Source organism: Nipponia nippon, unplaced genomic scaffold (genome assembly GCF_047370975.1).
Source record: "Nipponia nippon isolate SJK-2023a ecotype South Korea unplaced genomic scaffold, ASM4737097v1 scaffold_35, whole genome shotgun sequence".
Lineage (NCBI taxonomy): Eukaryota > Metazoa > Chordata > Aves > Pelecaniformes > Threskiornithidae > Nipponia > Nipponia nippon.
In genome coordinates, this window is record NW_028262353.1 from 2175430 (window position 1) to 2194423 (window position 18994).

General features: G+C 58.8%; 2 protein-coding genes across 14 annotated transcripts in view; both read right to left on the reverse strand.

The window, feature by feature from the left end:
• Positions 1–5: 5 nt before the first annotated feature.
• MYG1 (MYG1 exonuclease) lies at positions 6–3747 on the reverse strand. The gene is made up of 7 exons (XM_087771614.1): positions 3567–3747; positions 2535–2647; positions 2299–2458; positions 1935–2084; positions 1730–1852; positions 568–749; positions 6–470 (listed from the first exon to the last, which is right to left on the reverse strand). Exons 1-7 carry the CDS (start codon positions 3741–3743, stop codon positions 284–286), a joined length of 1092 nt encoding a protein of 363 aa, XP_087627740.1. The 5' UTR covers positions 3744–3747; the 3' UTR covers positions 6–283.
• Positions 3748–4734: 987 nt separating this feature from the next.
• The window catches only part of VDR (vitamin D receptor), a 39554-nt gene continuing 25294 nt past the window's right edge, over positions 4735–18994 (reverse strand). For all 13 annotated transcript variants that reach the window (XM_087771601.1, XM_087771605.1, XM_087771602.1 and 10 more), the window contains 7 exons: positions 16669–16799; positions 8947–9131; positions 8613–8736; positions 7927–8098; positions 7254–7405; positions 6104–6220; positions 4735–5980 (listed from right to left, as the gene is read on the reverse strand). In XM_087771601.1, the coding sequence (XP_087627727.1) occupies positions 5721–5980; positions 6104–6220; positions 7254–7405; positions 7927–8098; positions 8613–8736; positions 8947–9131; positions 16669–16799 (1141 nt within the window). In that variant the 3' untranslated portion in view covers positions 4735–5720. The remainder of the gene's footprint in view (positions 5981–6103; positions 6221–7253; positions 7406–7926; positions 8099–8612; positions 8737–8946; positions 9132–16668; positions 16800–18994) is intronic.

Genomic DNA, 18994 nt, shown 5'->3' on the forward strand with positions numbered 1-18994 from the left:
AAACGCACTGGGAACACGCTGGTTTTTACTGGTGTTGGGAACCCATTGGCAGCAGGAATGGGGACAATCTTCAGAGAAATGGATCCAAAAAGTCTCTTGGTTTGGGCTGTGACTGGGTTTGCACCAGTTCAACACGGGGACTGGGAGCAGTTGACGCCCCCCCCAGCCGGATCCCATTACGTGGGCCGAGCGGGGACGGTCTCAGCCACCCCCAGCAGCGGTCCCTGGAGCCCACCACGCTGGGCAAGGGGTCCCTTTTGGGGTGACCGCGACGGGAGGGGGCTCATCCGCTCTGCGTTCCCTCCCCGTGCCGCTGCGCCAGCGTCCGCCGGGCCATCTCCAAAGCCCCCTCCCGCGTGCGGTTGCCGCCGATGAAGCCGCTGGCGTGGACGAAGACGCAGCCGGGGATGCCGGCGAGCTGGGACAGCGCCTCGTCCCGGACGCCTCGCCAGGGCTCGGGGAGAGGGAGGCTGCAGAGGGGAGAGGGAGACGGTGGGTGAAAACCCGTCCCCAGGGCGGGGGATGCTGCCGGGGCGGGGGGGGACGCGGCACGGGGACGGGTCTCACCGGCTCTGGAAGGTGTGCGGCCCCGCTGGGACGCTCTGCACCCGCCACTGCCCGCCGCGGTCGGGGAAAAGCACCAGCTGGAGGGGGTCGGGCAGCGCCAGCTCCTGCTCCAGGCTGAAGACGTGCTCCTTCCAGGGGCAGCCGCCCTGCGGGAGCTCCAGCACCGCCCCGCTTGCGTCCACCTGGGTGGGGGGGACGCGCTGGGGATGCGGGGGTCCTGCCTGTGCGGCCCCCGAACGGCCCCGTGCCTCAGTTTCCCCCCGCCATCCACGTGTGTCCGCCGCCGGGCGCTCTGCGGAGCCGGCACGGGGAGCTCTGGGGGTGCGGGAGCGTGCGGGGGAATATTGGGGTGCACGAGGGGGGTCCAGGGGAGCGCGGGGGGGTGCAGCCAGGTCACGTGCAGGGATATGGGGCGTGGGGTACGTGGCCGCGCGTGAGGATACGGGTGTGTGCAGCTATACGTAGGTATATAGGGGACAGGAGGGGGTGCACGGCCACACGTAGGGGTACAGGGGAGCAGAGGGGGGAGCATGGCTGTGCATAGGGGTATAGGGGTACAGGAGGGGATGTACGGCCGTATGTAAGGATATAGGGGTACAGGAGGGGATGTACGGCCGTATGTAAGGATATAGGGGTACAGGAGGGGATGTACGGCCGTATGTAAGGATATAGGCGCACAGGAGGGGATGTACGGCCGTATGTAAGGATATAGGGGTACAGGAGGGGATGTACGGCCGTATGTAAGGATATAGGCGCACAGGAGGGGATGTACGGCCGTATGTAAGGATATAGGCGCACAGGAGGGGATGTACGGCCGTATGTAAGGATATAGGCGCACAGGAGGGGATGTACGGCCATATGTAAGGATATAGGGGTACAGGCGGGGGTACATGGCCATGCACAGGTGTATGGGGAACAGGAGGGGGTGTATGGCCGTGTGTAGGGGTGCAGGAGGGGGCGCGTGGCTGTGTGTAGGGGTGCAGGAGGGGGTGTATGGCTGTGTGTAGGGGTGCAGGGGGTTGCGTGACCGTGTGTAGGGGTGTGGGGTGCAAGGGGCGCCCGCGGCCATGCAGGGAGGTTTGTACCGAGGGGACCTGGCCTCTCCTCACCCCACGCCCCTCCCCAAACTTCCAGGCCCCCCCAGACCCGGCATGGTGGGTACCTCAAAGCGTCGCCGGATGGCCTCCTCCACCAGCGCCCGCGCGGGCAGCCAGGCACGGTGGTAGTAGTCGAGCCGGTCCATGAACTCGCCCCCGACCAGCTCCATCGCCCGCTTGAACCCCGCCTGGGGACGGGGAAGAGGGTCAGCGGTGGCCCCAAGCGGGGTGGCCCTGTGCTGCGCCCCCCCCCACGTCCCCCGTCCCCACCTCGGTGTCCTGGTCGGGGTCGTTCCAGCGAGGGTTCAGGTGGCCCACGCGGGCACTGAGGGTGGTGGTGAGGGCGTAGCGGGGCTCCCCCTCCGCCTGCGCGATGCCGTTGTCGATGGCATCGATCTCCTCCACGAAGTTCTCGTACAGCTAGGGACAGAGCAGGGGACGTTGGGGGTCAGCCCGGCTGGGAGCCCAGCTGCGCACCAGAAGCTGGAACAAACTGGTCCCTTCTTTTATGGGGTCCCCCTCCCCAGAGCGCTCTTTTATGAGGTGACCCCCAACAAGGAGAAGCCCTGGGGAAAGTTGTGCGGCACCGGCGGGGTTAGAACCCTCACCGAGACCCTCCCAGGTCCCCCAGTACCTTATCGTAGAGCGCTGTCACGACGGGGCCGTCCTCTGGCTGCCCCAGGAGCCCGGCGAGGATCTGGGAGCCGAAGTGGCAGTAGACCAACCCGGCGCTGCTCAGCTTCGTGGTCCAGGGCTTGTCGGGCCGGAGGCTCCGCATGGATTGCATGAAGGACCTGCGGGGCCGTGGGGTCAGCGCTGAGGGACCCCGATGTCTGGGGGACCCCGGTGCCCAGCGTGGGGGGGCCTCACCTCTGGTGATGGTCATAGCGGTGTCGCTCGGGGTCATATTCACCCCCTACATCCACCACCACGTCGCACTGGGCCAGGCGCTGGGGGTCCCGGGTGCGCACCACCTCCGCGTCCTGCCGGGGGGCGGAGTGAGGCTGGGGAGCCCAGGGTGGTCCCCAGGAGCGAGCGGGGACCCCCAAGAGCTGCCCCTGCTGAGACCAGGGACCCTGAGGGGGGACTGAGAACTCAAGGCTGATCCCCAGGTGGGACTGGGGACCCGAAGGGTGGCCCCCAGGTGCAAGTAGGGACGCCAAAGAAGGACTGGGCATCTAAGGGTGGCCCCTGGGTGGGACTAGGGACCCTCAAGTGGGTCTGGGGACCCAAAGGGTGGCCCCCAGGTGCAAAAAGGAACCCCAAAGAGGGGCTGGGGACCTAAGGGTGCTGCTGGGTGGGACCAGGGGCCCCCAAGTGGGACTGGGGACCCAAAACGTTGTCCCCAGGTGCAACTATGGACCCTGAGGGGCGACTGGGGACCTAAGGGTGGCCCCTAGGACCCTCAAGTGGGTCTGGGGACCTGAAGGGTGGCCCCCAGGTGCGACCAGGGACCCCAAGGAGGGACTGAGGACCTGAAGGGTGGCTCCTAGGGACTCTGAGGGGCAACTAGGGACCTCAGGGTGGCCCCTGGATGTGACCAGAGACCCCCAAATGGGTCTGGGGACCCGAAGGGTGGCCCCCAGGTGTGACTAGGGACCCCAAGGAGGGACTGGGGACCGAAGGGTGGCCCCTGGGTGGGACCAGGGACCTCCAAGTGGGACTGGGGACCCAAGGGTGGCCCCCAGGGGCGACCGGGAGCCCCGAGACATGCCACCAGGTAACGGGGGACCCCGAGGGGGGACTGGGAGTCTAAGGGCGGCCCCGAGGAGGGAGTGGGACTCGAGGGCGGGCAGGGGTCGGGGTGTTGCACGGTGTCCCGGGAGGGAGCCGGCCCGGCTGCAAGGGGGGCCCGAGCAGGCCGCAGCCCCGGTCCCGCCGCACGGCGCCCCGCGGCCGTACCCGGTAGCGGGGCAGGAGGCGCAGCAGGTAGCACGCCAGCACCTCGTCGCAGTGGAAGGTGCCGTCGTGGGTGCCGATGCGCAGGGCGGGCTCGGGCCGCGGCCGTTTGGGCCCGGGCCCGGCCCCGGTGCCGGCGGCGGCGGCGGCGGCGGCCATGAGGCGGCGGGCGCTGCGCATCCCAGGGCGCGTGCGCGGCCACGCCCCCCCCCCCGGCGCGTCGGGACGGCGCGTGCGCCAGCGGCCCCCGCGCGCGGGAGTGGCGGAATGGGAGGGGGTCGTGGTGTGGTTTGGGTTGGAAAAGGCCTAAATCGGGTCCCTGAGCACCACATCCCCGTTTTCTGAACGCTCCCGGGGTGGGGGCGCAGCCCTGCCCTGCGCAGCCCCCTCCTGCGCTCGTCGCCCCTTTCACTGAGGCGATTTCTCCCCGTACCCAACCCAAACCTGCCCTGGCGCAGCTCCAGGCCCTTCCCTCTCGTCCCAGCGCTTGTTCCTGGGGAGAGGAGCCCGACCCCGCCTGGCTCCGGCCTCCTTTCGGGTGTTGGGGGAGCGATGAGGGCTCCCCTCAGCCTCCTCCTCTCCAGGCCGAGCACCCCCAGCTCCCCCAGCCGCCCCTCACCACCCTCGGGCTCCAGCCCCTGCCCCAGCCTCGCTGCCCTGCCCTGGCCACGCTCCAGCCCCTCCGTGTCCTTCTTGTGGCCGGGGGCCCAGCACCGAGCGCGGGATTCGAGGGGCGGCCTCGCCAGTGCCCAGCACAGGGGGACGATCCCTGCCCTGCTCCTGCTGGCCACACTGGTCCTGATACAAGCCAGGATGCCGCTGGCCCTCTTGGCCACCCGGGCACCCTGCCGGCTCCCACCCACCCGCTCTCCACCACCCCCCCGGGGCCGTTTCTGTTTCACCGCCGCTCTTCCCCGCGCCTGCGGCGCTGCCTGGGGTTGTTGTGCCCCGAGCGCAGGACCCGGCCCTGAGCCTTGTTAAACCCGGGCCCAGCGACCCGGGGTGCCCGGATCCCCTTTATCGTTGGTAACGATATTAAACAACTGTTTAATACACACCTTCCCTGTTTAATAAAGTTTAATGGACAGACAGACGCAGTCCTGCACAGCCCACACAGGGACAGATGGACACACAGCCCCCCGCCAAAACCAGCCCAGGCGCTGTTCCCAAGGAAGAGTTCATTTTAATTTATTTTATTTACCCGGCAGCGAGTTGGGTCCCCTCAGGGAAGGAGCCCAGGAGCCTCCCTGCTCCCGGACCCCCCACGCCGGGGATCGCCCCCCTGGGCACTGAGGGGGGACAGCGGCACCGAGCAGCCTCCGGCACCCGGTTCCAGCAGGGCTCCGGCCACCCCAAAGTGCCAAAGCTGAGCTGGGACCGCGGTCGTTACCCACGCTGCCATCACGGGCTGCGGGGGGCCCTGCCCGAGAGCCACAGCAAAGGGGTTCAGCTCTGAGAGAGCGGAGGAGTCACCCCGAGATATCCCGGCTCCCCCAAAGCCCGGCAGTAGTGTTGGGAACACAAATTACAGCTCCTCCGGCTGTTTCCTTTGAGGGCCGAGGACAAATTCCCCCTCTCGGGGCTGACACAGATGGCTTTGGCTTCGTCCCAGCCTGGCAGCAGCTCACGGGAGTGCTTTTAGCTGGTCACGCGTGGGGGGACGCAGCCCACGGCGTTTTCTGGCAGGGATTCGGGGGGTGCAATTCAACTGGCGTCTCCCTTTTTGACACGAGCGGGGTGAGCGTTGCAGATTTTAAGAGGGGAGCAGAGAACGGCCGTGAGTCTGTCTCCCCACACAAAACCACCCCAGTGCTTCTCCTTCCAAGCAGCCTGATTTTTTGGGTCAAGCAGTGATTGGAGGCAGCTCAGCCTCAAAATATCCATAAAGGGATAAGTCAGCTCTCGTAGACAGCAGGGAAGCGGAAAAGCTGCTCACGGAGCGGGGGGAAACCACACGGATCTGGGTCTGTCACTGCTCCGCAGCGAGCAAACCTCGGCCGCCGTGGATGAGAAGACAAAGCAGGACCTCCAGTAGTGTGAAACCAAACCATCTATGTACAAAACTCCTGCCCAGGGTCACGTCCCTCCGCTCGCCGCCTCGGGGAAGCCAGGCTGACTTATCCCTTTACTGGTGGGTGCTCAACCCCACGGTCCGAGTCAGGATATCTCGTTGCCGAAGACCTCGAGCACCAGCGGCGTGAGCTGCATGCTGTGCTCAGGCTGGAAGGAGAGGCAGCGGTACTGCTTGGAGTGCTCCTCGTTCAGGCTCCGGAGGTCTGCCAGCTTCTGGATCATCTTGGCGTAGAGCAGGCGGCTGCCGGGAGGAGGGTGCCTGCAGCGGATGTAGGTCTGGAGGATCTCCGAGAGGCGATCCTGGAGGGATTCTACCAGCGAGGTGTCCTGCACGCCTGGGCGATCTAGGAAACACCAGGGATGCAGGGTGATTCCCGTCCCTTTTCCCAGTCAGCCGTGATGGAGAGGCAGGGAAAGGTGATGTTTTTGGGGAGGTTAGCGACCTTGGGGGATGAGTGTCCTCCTACCTGGGGACAGGATGCAGATGGCCATGAGGAGCACGTGCTCTTCTTCGTGAAGGTTCAGCTTCTTCAAGCCAACCTGGAATTTCACGAGCGGCTCGAGCAGGTCCATGCTGTGGCCAGCTGGGAAGAGAAAAGGACTTGGAGCACAGCCTGCTCTGGAACAAGATCTCCCCCAGCCAAGGGATGAGCGTGGAGCTCAGCAGCTCCTCTTTCAGCGCAGCAGAGAGCTGGGACAGTGGAAGATGACTTTTGAACAGCTTAAAACACATTGGTTTTAATTGTACTTTTCTCCCCAGCAGTTCCTCTAAAGCAGGAGATGATGGAGCAGATTTTGCTTTTGAAATCTATAAAGACAATTAACCTACAGACATTTTGCCTCCTTATCGTCACTTCCACGCTGCCCCGTGTCCTGCACGGGCACCACAAACCCCACCTGGTGTGCCCAGAGCCCTCTCTGCAAGCCGATCTCTTTCCTGCGTTCAGTGGGCGCCAGCTGCCCTGTGCCTGGTCCCAACACGCCGCTCGCTCTGGTTCTGCTGGGATCTCTGCCCTTGCACCAAGGATCTCGGCATCCCTACGTTACTCTACAGCTCTTCCAAATGCATTTGAGAGATTTAAGGCCCATATATTTAATCTGCACCCCCTGTTCTCCGTGCTGGTCCCCAAATCCTAAAGTGGGGGAGGTTTAGGGCAGGATTCACCACCTTTCCTAGCAGAAAGGCTTCCTGGCTGCAGAGCAGTGGCTGTGGGAAGGCACAGCGGCTTTCCAGCCCTCACGGCAGCTCGGAGCAAAGGGAACTCAACCCCCGTTGCAGGGCAGAGGGGGGCTGGAAACAGCTCTGAGCTGCAGCCACGTTTTGCTTTTCTTCAGGAGTTAATGGCTCTTTCCAGCCATCTGGTCCGGCTGCAGGATGCACGCGTGTCACAACGTGGGGTTTGGGAGATAAACAGAGCATGGCTGACGCCGGGACGGGGGTCTCAGCCCAGCTGTGGCACTGCCGAGCTGCTGGGGCTGCCGTCTTCCGCAGCCGTGCAGCCTGCCAACACCTCCCTGCTTCCAGACTACCCAGGATGGGATTTTTGCATCTGAATTTAAGGCTGGGATGACATTTCTTAGCCCACAGCAAGCAGGAGAGTGCCTGGCAGCCTTTACCTTGGGTGACATCGCTGATCCTGTACTTGAAGTCATTGCTGCCGCAGGTCCACGTCATGTCCTCGAGGGTGAAGGACTGGTTCGAGCGCAGCATGATCACCTCAATGGCGCTGGATTTCAGCAGGGCGATCTGATCCTCTGCTGCCAGGTTCCTGGGCAGGGGGAAGAGGGCGAGGTGAGACCTGTCTGGCGAGCAAAGGAACAGCCCACACCACCCACGCACCAGGTTCTCCATCGGAAACCCGGTCCCTTTTCTGGGGGCATCCCAGCTTCTCCCTCACCCCAGATTTCTAGGTAATTAAGCAGCAGGTATTTCCGCAGCTCCATTTACACCACCCAGCACCCTGGGCACCAGCCTGGAGTTAAACAGGACCTGAGGTCCTTCACAAACCAGGATGGGACCACTCCCATGGTCTCGAGCATCTTTCTTAGGAGCTCCAGCATTTTGCTGACAGAATCTGTGTGAATCAGGGTGAAATAGGAGAGGAGTAACCCCAGGAAGGAGGAGAGGCAGAAAAACATGAAAGTAGGAACAGACCTGGGAAGGGAACAGAGCCTGAGGGACAGCTGTGAAGATGAAACAGAGAAAAATGACCGGGCTGTGAAGGGTAGGAGGAGATTCCCGAGAGTGGAGAACCGCCACAGACGTCGGATCTGGGAGCAAACGTCTCACCTGAATCCCGGGATCATTTTGGCAAAGCCGATCACCTTCTGTATGCTGTAGCTGACCAGGTCGGCCAAGTGCGGAAGCATGGAGAGGTGGGAGAAGTCGATGTTCACGGAGGAGCTCTCGTCATTCTCCTCGGAGAGGACCAGGTTTGAAAACATCTGGGGCTCCACAGACTCTGGAGAGAGGGAGATGGTCAGAGGGTACCTCGGTTATAGGCAAGACATTATGGGTGAGGAGAGCGACGCCAGCCCGCAGCGGGAATGGCACCCGTCCTGCCAGGAGGGCTCTGCATTGCGTTTAGACAGCAGCACGTGAGGAACGGGGTTGGGAGAGCAGTCGTTCGCTGGTCGCCAACAGCATTGAGATTTTTCCACTGGGGCTTTTAACTCCTCTCCTGTGCTGCGATCAAGTCTAACCGCAGCCAGAGCAGCGACGATGCAGCCCAGTGCTGACGGTCACGCTCCTCTTGGCCATCCTGGAGGGCTCAGACACACAGAGGTCCGCAGGGCCACGATCCAGCCAAGCACTTAATGCTTTTTGCGCACAAAAAGCCTTTGCAACGCCCCCAGGGGGGTCTTACAGTTAAAATAAGCTCCCCAGAAGAGGTAAAACAAGGGTCTGAATGGCCAGACTTAGGTAAAGCTGCTGCAATTCTACCCCCGTTGCATACGGAGAGGTGAGCGCGGTACCTGGAAACGTGCCAAAGGCATCGGAGCCAAAGAGGTCGGTGGAGTCCTCCGATGACAAGTCCTGGTTGAGAATGGAGGGGGACCTTGCTGCCCCCCTGTTGCTGGGGTTGCTTCTCACAGGGGGCTGGAAGAGAGAGCAGGACGTGAGGAACGGGGCTGGGAGAGCAATTTGATGGCAGGCGTTTGCCTGCTGCCAACAGCATCAAGGTTCTTGCGCTGGGATTTTTAACTCCTCTCTAGTGAGAGGTCATGGGATGAAACGGGTTTGGTGCATCCGGGCAGGAACCGCTTGATCCTGCGCATGGGAATCGGGGCTGGCGTGCCCTGGACGTACCCGAAACTTGGTGAAGTCGGCATACGTGGGGTCGTAGGTCTTGCGATGAGCCTCGAGGAGGATGTCGATGACTTTCTGCTGCTCCTCCGAGAGTTTGGGCTTCAGGCTCTCCTTGAGCGCTTCTTCCTCCTTGCGCTTCAGTATCATCTCGCGCTTCCTCTGAACCTCCTCATCCGTCAGGATGACTGCGGGGACAGGGAAAGCATCAGAAACAGGCACAGGGAAACAGGGAGCAAAGCAACCCCGGGCCACTGCAGCCAGCATCCCCATCACCTTGCTAATCAATTATTAAACCTGCATCAACCCCATCCTGCTCCTGTCCTCGACTGCCGGGTCACGGCTTCCCGCTACAAGACCAGGACAGTTTAAAGCCCATTTGGGTGCTTTTAGGCAAGGACCGGGTGCAATAAGGTCACGTCAGCGCTGCCACACGTCTGCTCTGCAACCTTGCTGTTTGCTCTGTGTTTTCAGGTGAAAGAAATCCTGATCCTGCAAGAGGCAGGCCAGCGGGTTCGTCTCGCTCCAGCACGGCTCCTGTGCCGCTGTCAGCGCCCGACAACAGAGGGAGCCCAATGCGGCACCGCTCAGCCTCCGCGGCCGGCTACCAAGCTGCAGCAGCGATAGTCGGGGCATCCAGCAACACTTCTGCAGCATCACAAGTATTTTTAAGCTAAGGGGACGTATAAACATACCCCCACTCCCAGGGTTGGGTATTTATGGTTTCTATTGTGGGTGCCAGCCTTCGGCAGCAGCCAAGGGTTGGATTCAAAGGCGATACGCAAGGCTTCGCCCATTTATTTAGGGAAGGGAAGCATCCACAGGCAATTTGGGCTCAAATCTGACCTTTATAAAAAGAGCTTAGAGACCTGAAGAGCCTCACAGGGTTGACAGAGCAGAAAAGCAACAGGGAGCTTCAACGATCTCGTGGGGTATCAACCCCCCGCCCTCGTAACAGAGTCACACGTTCACAAAAGCTCGTTAATACACACGAACCAGCGGGTCCTAAAAATAGCAAAGCCCGTTCCTCAAGATGTTATTAGCCCTTTAACCAGTCATTAAAAAAAAAACCCCAAGCATGTTATCTGATGACAAGCGGCTTTCTGCCTGCCTGGGGTTGACCGAGAGATTTGATGCTGGGCGAGTCGAGGTGGAATTTGGGACGAGAGGTTGGCGAAGGGCAGCAGGAGCCACAGTCACAGGGCTCGAGGCAAGGAGCTGTTTGCAGTCCCTGCTCCCCTCTGCCACCTTTAGCCGACAGCATTTTTCCAATACGTTTTCAAACTTGCACAATCTCAGAGGGGACTTGGAAGATCTCGGAGGCACGGGAACGACTGGCTCGGGCCAAAAGATCGTTCCCACGATTGGCAGGTTACGGACGGCTCCGTGGGGGACAGCATGGCTGCTTGGGGAGAAAAATCAGGATTTTGCCATCTCCCGTCCCGGTTTTTATTACAAAAGCATCGGATCCATCTGGGTGCTGCATGCAAGAAGGGAAAGTGTTCATAGATGAGGCAGCATCTGTGGGGAAAGAGCCACGCGGGGCTGGGAATGAGGACAGGGCAAAGAGCTGAGCACTTGGGCTGTGGCCGTGGTGTTCAAAGCCTTTGCCAGCATGGTCTGTCCCAAGCGTCGGGGCTTCAGAAGGGATTAGTGCAGGTGTCTACACCAAGCAAATCTCAGACCCTGCAAGTGAATCGATCCGAAATTTGGAAGCATCCACAGAGTGGATTGGAAAGAAAAGGATGTTTCTGTGCTGGGGCAGGACTGCAAGGGAAACCTCCTCGGGATTTCCCAGCCAGCTTTAGGAAATCCAGCCCTCAAACAGGTTTGAAGCGGTGAGGCAGCAGCATTTCTCACTCTGGTAGGAGACGAAAAGCAAAAGCATTTCCCAAAGCATCACTTAGCAGGGGAACAAACGCTGGCAAGGTTCGTGCTCCCCCGTACGATCCCCTAAGGCAGCCAGCTCTCCCTGGATGTCCCAGGGCTGCCGGCTGCACCGAGGCTCGGCAGAGCACGTGGGCTGCACGTGGCTGCGAATCCATTGCCAAACTGCCAGCGATGCTGACGGAAACCAGCCGTGGCTCTGCCTGGCAGCAGGTCCTGGGTTTGGCGTTTAATGCTCTGACAGGACTTGCTGGAGCCCATAGGAGACTAAATCCCAAAGGAAGCCCTGCAGGCGTTTAAAAAAAAAAAAATCCAATAAAGGGGAGTTGCAATTCTCTTCCAGCTGTGAACGCCCGTGCCGTGACACAGCGGTACTCGTGCAAGCCAAGACATAGCCCAGCATTGGCACTGTGGATTGAGAATCGCCCCCGGCGTTTCTGGTGAAACCGTTCCCGGTGACGCCAGGGAGCAGCAAACCTGAAACGTGTTTTGCTCGGCCGTGCCGGAGGAATGGCTTTTCGGTAGGACCGGTGGTAACGTGGACGAGGGATGTCAGCGCAGTGACTTGCCTGCTTTACAAAGTCCTGGGGAAAAGGATTCGACTCATTTACTTTGCAGGCGCAGAAGGATGGATGTTGCCCACCACGTCCCTGCCTGCCTCGAGGCAGGAATACGGGATTGGGAAGCAGCTCGACACTTGCAGCTTCCACTCAAGATCCTGGCTCACTCCCCAGATCCGATCTCCCGAATGTTTTGCTGGAGACATCCAGCCACAGACTCCTGGCATGACCAGCGACGTGGCTGAGTGTTTGTGGGCTGCCCTGACCCCAAGTCCATGCAGAAGCTGAGATAACATCTGCCCATCGCTTCCAGACAGACGCTGGCCTCTTTGCGAGGCACCACAAGGGCAGCAGGGGAAGCCACGGCCGACACCGAGGGTAGCACATGAAGATACAGCCCGCTGGGCAAGGATACAACCCTGCAACCCCAGCCAAAACCCGGGGCTCGGGAGTGCTGGAGGATGATGCGGAGCAGGACAGACAGACTCGCTCTGTCAGGCGAGGAAAGAGCAGCCAAATATAAAGAAAATGAAAGTTTAGGAAACTTCAGGCATGAAATGTGTTCACTGGGTGTCTCTTGAGCATTTCACTGAAGGTTGAATGGTGGGTGCTTCTGCCTGCCCCAGCTGGAGCCGGGGACACTGTCCAGCCCGGGGGTGCAAAAAGCCCCGTGGTTGTTCCCCCGCCCTGGGACAGCCTGCCTGGCACGGCCGTCATGGTGGGGTGGCGTTTGGGTCTCGCTGGGACAGTGGTGGCGGTCAGAAGCCGAGCTGGTGTCCCCTGGTTGGCAAGACGGCTGCAGAAACACCCCTCACAGCAGCAGCTTTGGGGTGATTCACGGCTAGATGAGGGTCAAGAAGCAAAAGAAGCAGTTTAATACACTGTAGGAACAAGGCATTGAGGAATTGAGATCGGGAATCTGCCCCGAGCTGCCTGCAGGGCATTGCAGCCTCCCTGAACTGCCAAGGATGCCCAGGATCGCTCTGGACCAGTTCACACAGTAAATATGCAGGATGCGGCCTTCCCAGAGGCGCCTGCCGTGCACCCTTTAAAGCTGGGGAGCAAAGCCTAATTCATCCCTGCGGCTTCTCCCAAAACTGGACCCTTCAGCCCTGCTGACCTGCTCCAAACCCCAGCTGCAACCGCCCCAAGACGCCTTCGTCATCGGAAGACAGAGCATTTCCGAAGGCGGCCAGACCCCCGCAGGGGTTATCGGCAGCACAGCCAGCGGCAACAGGGCTGGGACGAAGGATGGCACGGCCAGAAAAACCGTCTTGCGCAAAAGGAACACAAACAGTGCGATGGCGGGAGTGGGGGTAAACGGGATGCTACGGGCTGGCTGCATCTCCTACGGCACGTGGGTTTGTACAGAAACCAGAGAGGAGGAAAGCTTGCAGCCATGGGCAAACAGCAGCGATTTAAATCGCAGGTCCCAGACCTGCGCCGGAACAAATTGAAGCAGTGACAGCAGTTGCAGGGCCCCCGGCCACCGCTCTCCCCCTGCCGAGGAGGTCATGTCCCTCCGATGCAGCTGAGACCCAGCTAACCGAAGCGATGCTTGCACAGATTTTGGAGAGGGCTTTCCAGATGCTCAGCCCCTGACGGCTTCCAAGCCTGCTCTAATTACAGAGGATGCTGGACATTTATAGCACGTGCTTCGAGCCCACGGGGAGCAGAGACGCTTCCCGGCCAGCCTGCGAATGCCGGCCGCCACCAAGTGACGTTTTCCCAAACGGCCATGACTCTTCCCTCCCTCTCATGCTCCTGCTTTGCTTCTTGGCCGGTCTCCGGCATCAGCGCGGGTTCCAGAGGCCAGTGTTGCACAACGCCGCCGTGCAGCAGCTCCCGGGCCGGGGAATAACACATTCCACGTTTGGGGCAGCGGGGACTTTTTTTTGCTTTAAGTATCACCGCCTATTCGGGGAAGCGGAGGAGAGCTGGAAACGCCACCTCCCTCCTTGCTCACCCTCGTCCCGCAGGCCCACCCTAAACAACCGTAACCCTGCTGGCTACTGCTGCCCTCGCGCTGCCTGCTCCCCTGAGCATCTCTGCTCCTCTCCTGACCGATTTGGGAAATTCCCCTCTCTCCGCACAATCTCCTTCCAGTTTCTGCTCCTCTCCCTGGCTCTGAGATGATGGTTTGGTTTGTTTTTTTTTTCCTCCTCCTTTTTGGGGATTTTCAGCACTGAGCTCATCAATCAAGCCTCATGGTGAGGATGCTGAGCATCAGCTGCTTCTGACTACAACCAGATCCTGGCAAGTGTTTTCCTTGGAAAAGGGGAGAGAAGATCCATGGGGAGCTGGCCCCAGGCAAGCTATAGACCTTGCTGCGGTACCAAGGAGGGGAATTAGCTGCAACCACCTTCACCAGTGTCCAAGGACCTGGCTGCAGAGGGACAAACTGCCCCAGGACGTGGCTGGGGACCCTCCCAAGGAGATTCACGGATTCCCAGCTGACTGGCACCACGACAAGCAGAAACAAATTCCCCAGCAGCAAATAAGGTGGTGGGGAGAGAATAAATTCAATGAGACCGCTGCAGCCCCGAGGACCCCATGGGTCCCTCCAGCTGCTCGACTTGGTGATGCATAATTTATCTTCCTGCTTTGCAGCAACACCTTTAGACTGTGTAGGACAGACGACCTGTCCCCCGTCCCTGCGTGCGAACACTGGAGAACTCTTAAAGGTTGGGGGAGAAAGGGCAGAGGCGCCGAGAGAGGTGAATCACCCAAAGGTGACCAAAAGGTCCATCTAATGCCCCAGTGCTTTGGCCATCGCAGCCCCGAGGGACGAACGTCCCTTCCTGAGCTCCAGGCAGTTGGCAAAAGGCAATTTTGCAGGGCAGAAGGGGTAACTTCAGCATTTTGCCACCCAAAGCAGTGCCAAAGCAGGCGGGATAGTCCAGCAACAAACCCTTCGCCTCACTTTCAAGTACATCATCCTAGGAAAAACCAGCGGGAAGCGGATAGGGAGCCGAGGCATCCCTAGGCTGGAGACCTGCCCTCCTCGGAGCCATCCGAAGGGAAACCGCTCCTGAAAGCGGCAAAAGGAGCATTCCCAAGTGCCACGGCTCGGGCTGCGAGGTGGATTCCTCCGCCGCCGATCGCCCGCCGCGCAGCCCCGCGCTTTACCCCACGCAGATAAGACAGGAAGAAAACCACAGCTATTTGCTAACGTTGGCTGCGGACAGCGTGGGGTGAACCCAGGCGTTGCGGCGGGGCTATAAATCCCGCTCCAGCCGCATGGCCGTAACCTCAGCTGCCCTCCAGCTTCCATCCCCTCCTCCCTGGTCCCTCCTCAGGGGACGGTGGCCGCCCCGACGCTGTCCCCAGCTCCCCGGGGAGCGCCGGTGGCTGAGGGCTTTTGCTGTGTGTGAGTTTGAACGCAGGCAATCCCTTCCTTGCTGCGCCTCCCTGACAAGCACTGGCTCCTCCAAGCCCATCACCACAGCGTCTGGTCCACAGGTTCGGCTGCACCCAAACTTGGACCATGCGCTGGGGAAGGGACCCTCGACGCGGCCGTGCTGCTGCAGGTCCCAGCCCTGCGTGGTTTGGGCTGGAGAGGATGTCTAAAATTGTCCAGGTCATTCAACCACCCCACACTCTGAGGATGGAGAAGGGTCTGCCTGCACCCAACCCCAAATTAACACAGGCACACGGTCTGCCAGGGTCTGCCCTCTTCCTCCTCTTCCTCTTTATCCCCCTCTCATGCCCTCATTTCTGCTTTGGACGCAGATCCCATTGGCAACAGGGTTAAACTGGCCCAGCCATCGCCTTCAACGACAGCCTGGGGAAGACACAAATCCCCTCAAGAGCTTCAAGATCCCTGATTCAACCTAAAAATAACAGCAGCACACCTCGTTCCCCTTCATTTAACCAGCAGCAAAGTCCGCGGGAAGGCTATTTTTAATCTCCTTAGGTTAGGTTTTGTTAATTCAGTAACAGTTTGCTAACAGGGTTGCTTACAAGTTAACTCCTGCGGAAAGCACACACATCCCTGGGACCTGGCCCCGGCCAGGGTGCAAACACGCTGTGCATTGCTGCTGCTGAATTTTCCAGCCTTTCCTGGGTAATGAACCGGTGCGAGTCAACACATTTGCCTCGTTAGCAACGGCTACGCCAAACGGACCGCACCGACCAGCTACCACGGGCTCACACATCCTCATACTCACCCAAAAGACGGGTACATATGGTGTGTTATATGGTCTTCTTCTCCCTCTTTATGGGACACAGCTGCTAGTTTAAAAAAAGAGAAGATCCAGGGCTCTTCTCTTCATCAGGGATCTGCTTGATCTTTGGGACAACTGGAAATTTAGGCATTTTTTCCTGCAAACACCTACAAGTTCTGATTTTTTGGAGGACCCAGGTGCTCCGGTGGCACCCTGTGACATCAGACGCTGTTTGCTCTCTGCTCACCACCTAAGGAAATGAGCACCACTTCCATTTTCAAAATTTTCAGGTCCATCAATCATTCGACGTGACGTCCTGTTTGCAATGTCTCCTAGCAGAAGGCTGTTATTTTGGTTTGAACGCTACGCAAACACCAGCTTTCTCCTGAAGGCTTAGGACGTGGAAAGCATGTGTATGTAGGAGGAAGTGTGTCAAACAGATTTTATTTTTAAAAGCTGCTTATCTATAAATATAGTTGAAGAAAATAAATATTTGGACAACATTAGCGTGTTTGGATTGGGTTAAAAACTACTTTATGTCCCTCTGCTATTTACTTAAGTCGCTGCTGTGCACGTGGCTGGACCCACGCTGCAAGAATAAGGGCCCGAAAAATAAAAAGACCCAGAGGTACAGCAGAGCAAAACACAAGCCAGTTCCACGCTAATGGAAATTACTGGCGCTGTGGGGAAGCTCATTCAACTCTCCCTCTTTGGATGCAGCGAGGAGGATGCAAGACCGCGTCGGAGAGGAGGATGACTTTGCACAGGGAGGACGGGAGTAAGTTCAGCCAACGTAACCGGGAGTTAATCAGAAACAGCCCCGGATGCTCTCTCTAAGCTGATGCCACCCAAGAACCAGCAAAGGCGATTTGGCTTTGATAAAAGCAACTCCCCAGATCGCTAACCACCACGGGAACAGCCTCAATCATTAAACGAGCTCCTCTCAATCATTACCTACCACATCCCCTGCCCTTTGCATCCCCTTCGAATCCTTGTAGGGCTTTCAGGTTGTACGCTCGCGCGCCTGCCTTCTGCACCGCGCGTTAATTGAGAAGGAAAAGGACATCGCAGCGCGAAGCCAGGCCCCACGGGATGCGTGTCCGCATACTCACACTCTTTCATCATGCCGATGTCCACGCAGCGCTTCAGCCGACAGGCCTGGCAGTGCCGCCGGTTGTCCTTGGTGATTTTGCAGTCACCGTTGAACGGGCACGTGAACATCGCTTTCCTCTTCATGCTTCTCCTGGAGAGGAACAGGAAAAAAAAAAAATGGTCTTGAGTCAAATCAACACCGTTTTGACTGCGTGAGAGGCCGCTCCAAACATCGGGAGGAGATGGAAGCACAAATCCAGCTCTCTGGACAGCAAACTGCTGGAGAGAGATGGCTAAGAGGACGCTGGAAGCATCTCTGACCTGGCTCCGTTCAGCTCAGCTGGTCGCTCGACAACGCTAAGTTGGAGAGGCTGCACCTGGTTGGGTTTGATCTTGGAGGTTAGGGCATTGCTGGACAGCACGGAAAAGGACAACTTCTTACCAGGACACTGCCGAGGGGCTCAGCCACAGGTTAAGCAGCTTTCTGGGTTTGAACAGGTATTTTGAAGGCCAAAAGAAGGGGGGAAGGACTGTAGGGAAACCCCCACCAGCAGCAAAAGAAAGCAGAGTGGAGGTCAGCATGTACCAAAGCAGCCCGTGTTATTAAATCTTTACCAGCCTTTAAAGCCTGGCTTTGCTAGAAGAACTGGCTGGAGTGCATGTTTGTGTGTGCAGAAGACAGACAGCTCACTGCAGGATACAAGAGAAACAACACTTAACATAATAACCCTCTCTTCCACCAAAACCACACCGTGCCACGTTAATCCGCTGCTGCAATCGGGACTGTAAATCTTCCAAGTACAAAGGGTCAAAGCCAGAGCTCCCAGCAAAAACTCGCCTTGCTGTGGGGCCGTCCTGCGCGACATCCACTAATGACACATTACAGGCATAGCTGAGCCGGTCCATTGAGGGCGGTTTCTCCTCTGCGCTCAGAGATGCTGCGTCTTTTGAGAAAAATTACTCAACGACCTGCCATCAGCAAGCACAGCTTTGGATTTGCAAGTACTTCTAAAGGTGCTGTTTGCTTTAAATGAAGTGATTTTGAAGGGAGGTAAACCAAGCCCAGGACGCTTCCAGGCTGGAAAGTCAAAGCGAGGATGTTCAAAGGTAAATGCAGCGGAGAAGCAGAGCTGAGATGCAATTCAGGTACAACAGTGAGCAACCTGCCACCAAGTTAATGCTGCATTTCAGCACCGGCACCAAGAGTCTCCCGCTAGAAAGAGTCGCTCTTCGAGCAATAAAATCCCTCCACGAAGCTGAGCCGATGGCGCGCGACCCCTGCGCTCCGCAGGCACCGACGTGGACGTCCCGAATGGCCGACGCAGGCTGAGAGGGCGATGGCAGAGGGGCCCCTCCATCCCAGGAACGGCGCCGAGCCTGCGCTTATAGGGTATAAATATATGTTCTCGGGCTGCAGACCCGAGCAGCACGTAGCATGCAATTAGAGGCTATTTTAGAAAGGGAGATGTAAACAAAGAGGCTTTACTCTCCCTTCACCTCACAGATGAATAAATGCATTTAGGAAGATTAATACAGGAGAGGCGGATGGCAGATAGCCCTCCCTAACCTCCCTTACGCTGTTTCGCCCAGCAGCTGGCTCTCAGTTTATTGCTTTTCTCCGGATTTTCCCCTTCCACCAAGACCAGCAGGACCTTTGCTCTCCCAGGAATGGGGACAAATGTTGCTCAGCTCAGGGACAAATCAGGATTTGGAACTGAACACCCCAAAATCTCCCAGTTTTGGTGAGCAACTCTGTTTTTGAGCATCTGGGGCAGGCAGGCGGCTTGTCTTTTGCCCTGCAGCCCGGGGCAAGGCTGGGGAACGCACAAACAAGCAAGAGAAACACGAGGCCCTCGGGCAGGGAAACATGTCCTGTGTGCGAGGGCAAGCCAACATTATAGGTTTGGTATGAAAATTGCAGTTTATTCGAACGTAGGGTGGCTGGGCACAATAGAGGGTTTTTCTAAGCAGCCGCTTCTCTGCCCCAAGGGTCTACGGCTCTCGGCTATGAGGGGCCCTGGGTTACACCAGCGGCGCAGAGGAGCGGCCGTCCACCCCACAGCAGAAGCTCACACCGTCCGGCTCCGGAGTATTTTTATAAAGCTCCAGAACTGGCTATTTCAAGGCTCATTTAAGATCCGTGTCCCAGGCAAGCTGCCGAGTGTTAAAAATAACGAGATCCCTCCCTGCATAAACCCAGCCCGCGGGTGAGAGTAAACACGGCCGCAACCAGCGGCAAGGGAAGGTGGGGTTTGCCGAGCGGGGAGCGCTGTGCTCCGAGGTCGGGGTGGCTGTACCTGATGGTGGCAGGGGAAATAGGGACAGCGTTCCCATGCGTGCTCATGC

What these genes read in the sequence shown, in the direction of transcription:
- MYG1 (XM_087771614.1), bottom strand. Translation starts at nt 3,743, where the DNA reads ATGCGCAGCGCCCGCCGCCTCATGGCCGCCGCCGCCGCCGCCGCCGGC. An exon ending in GCCTCCTGCCCCGCTACCGG is followed by an intron (nt 2,648 to 3,566) that starts GTACGGCCGCGG and finishes GCCCCCCGGCAG; the next exon opens with GACGCGGAGGTGGTGCGCAC. An exon ending in CGCTATGACCATCACCAGAG is followed by an intron (nt 2,459 to 2,534) that starts GTGAGGCCCCCC and finishes ACGGCCCCGCAG; the next exon opens with GTCCTTCATGCAATCCATGC.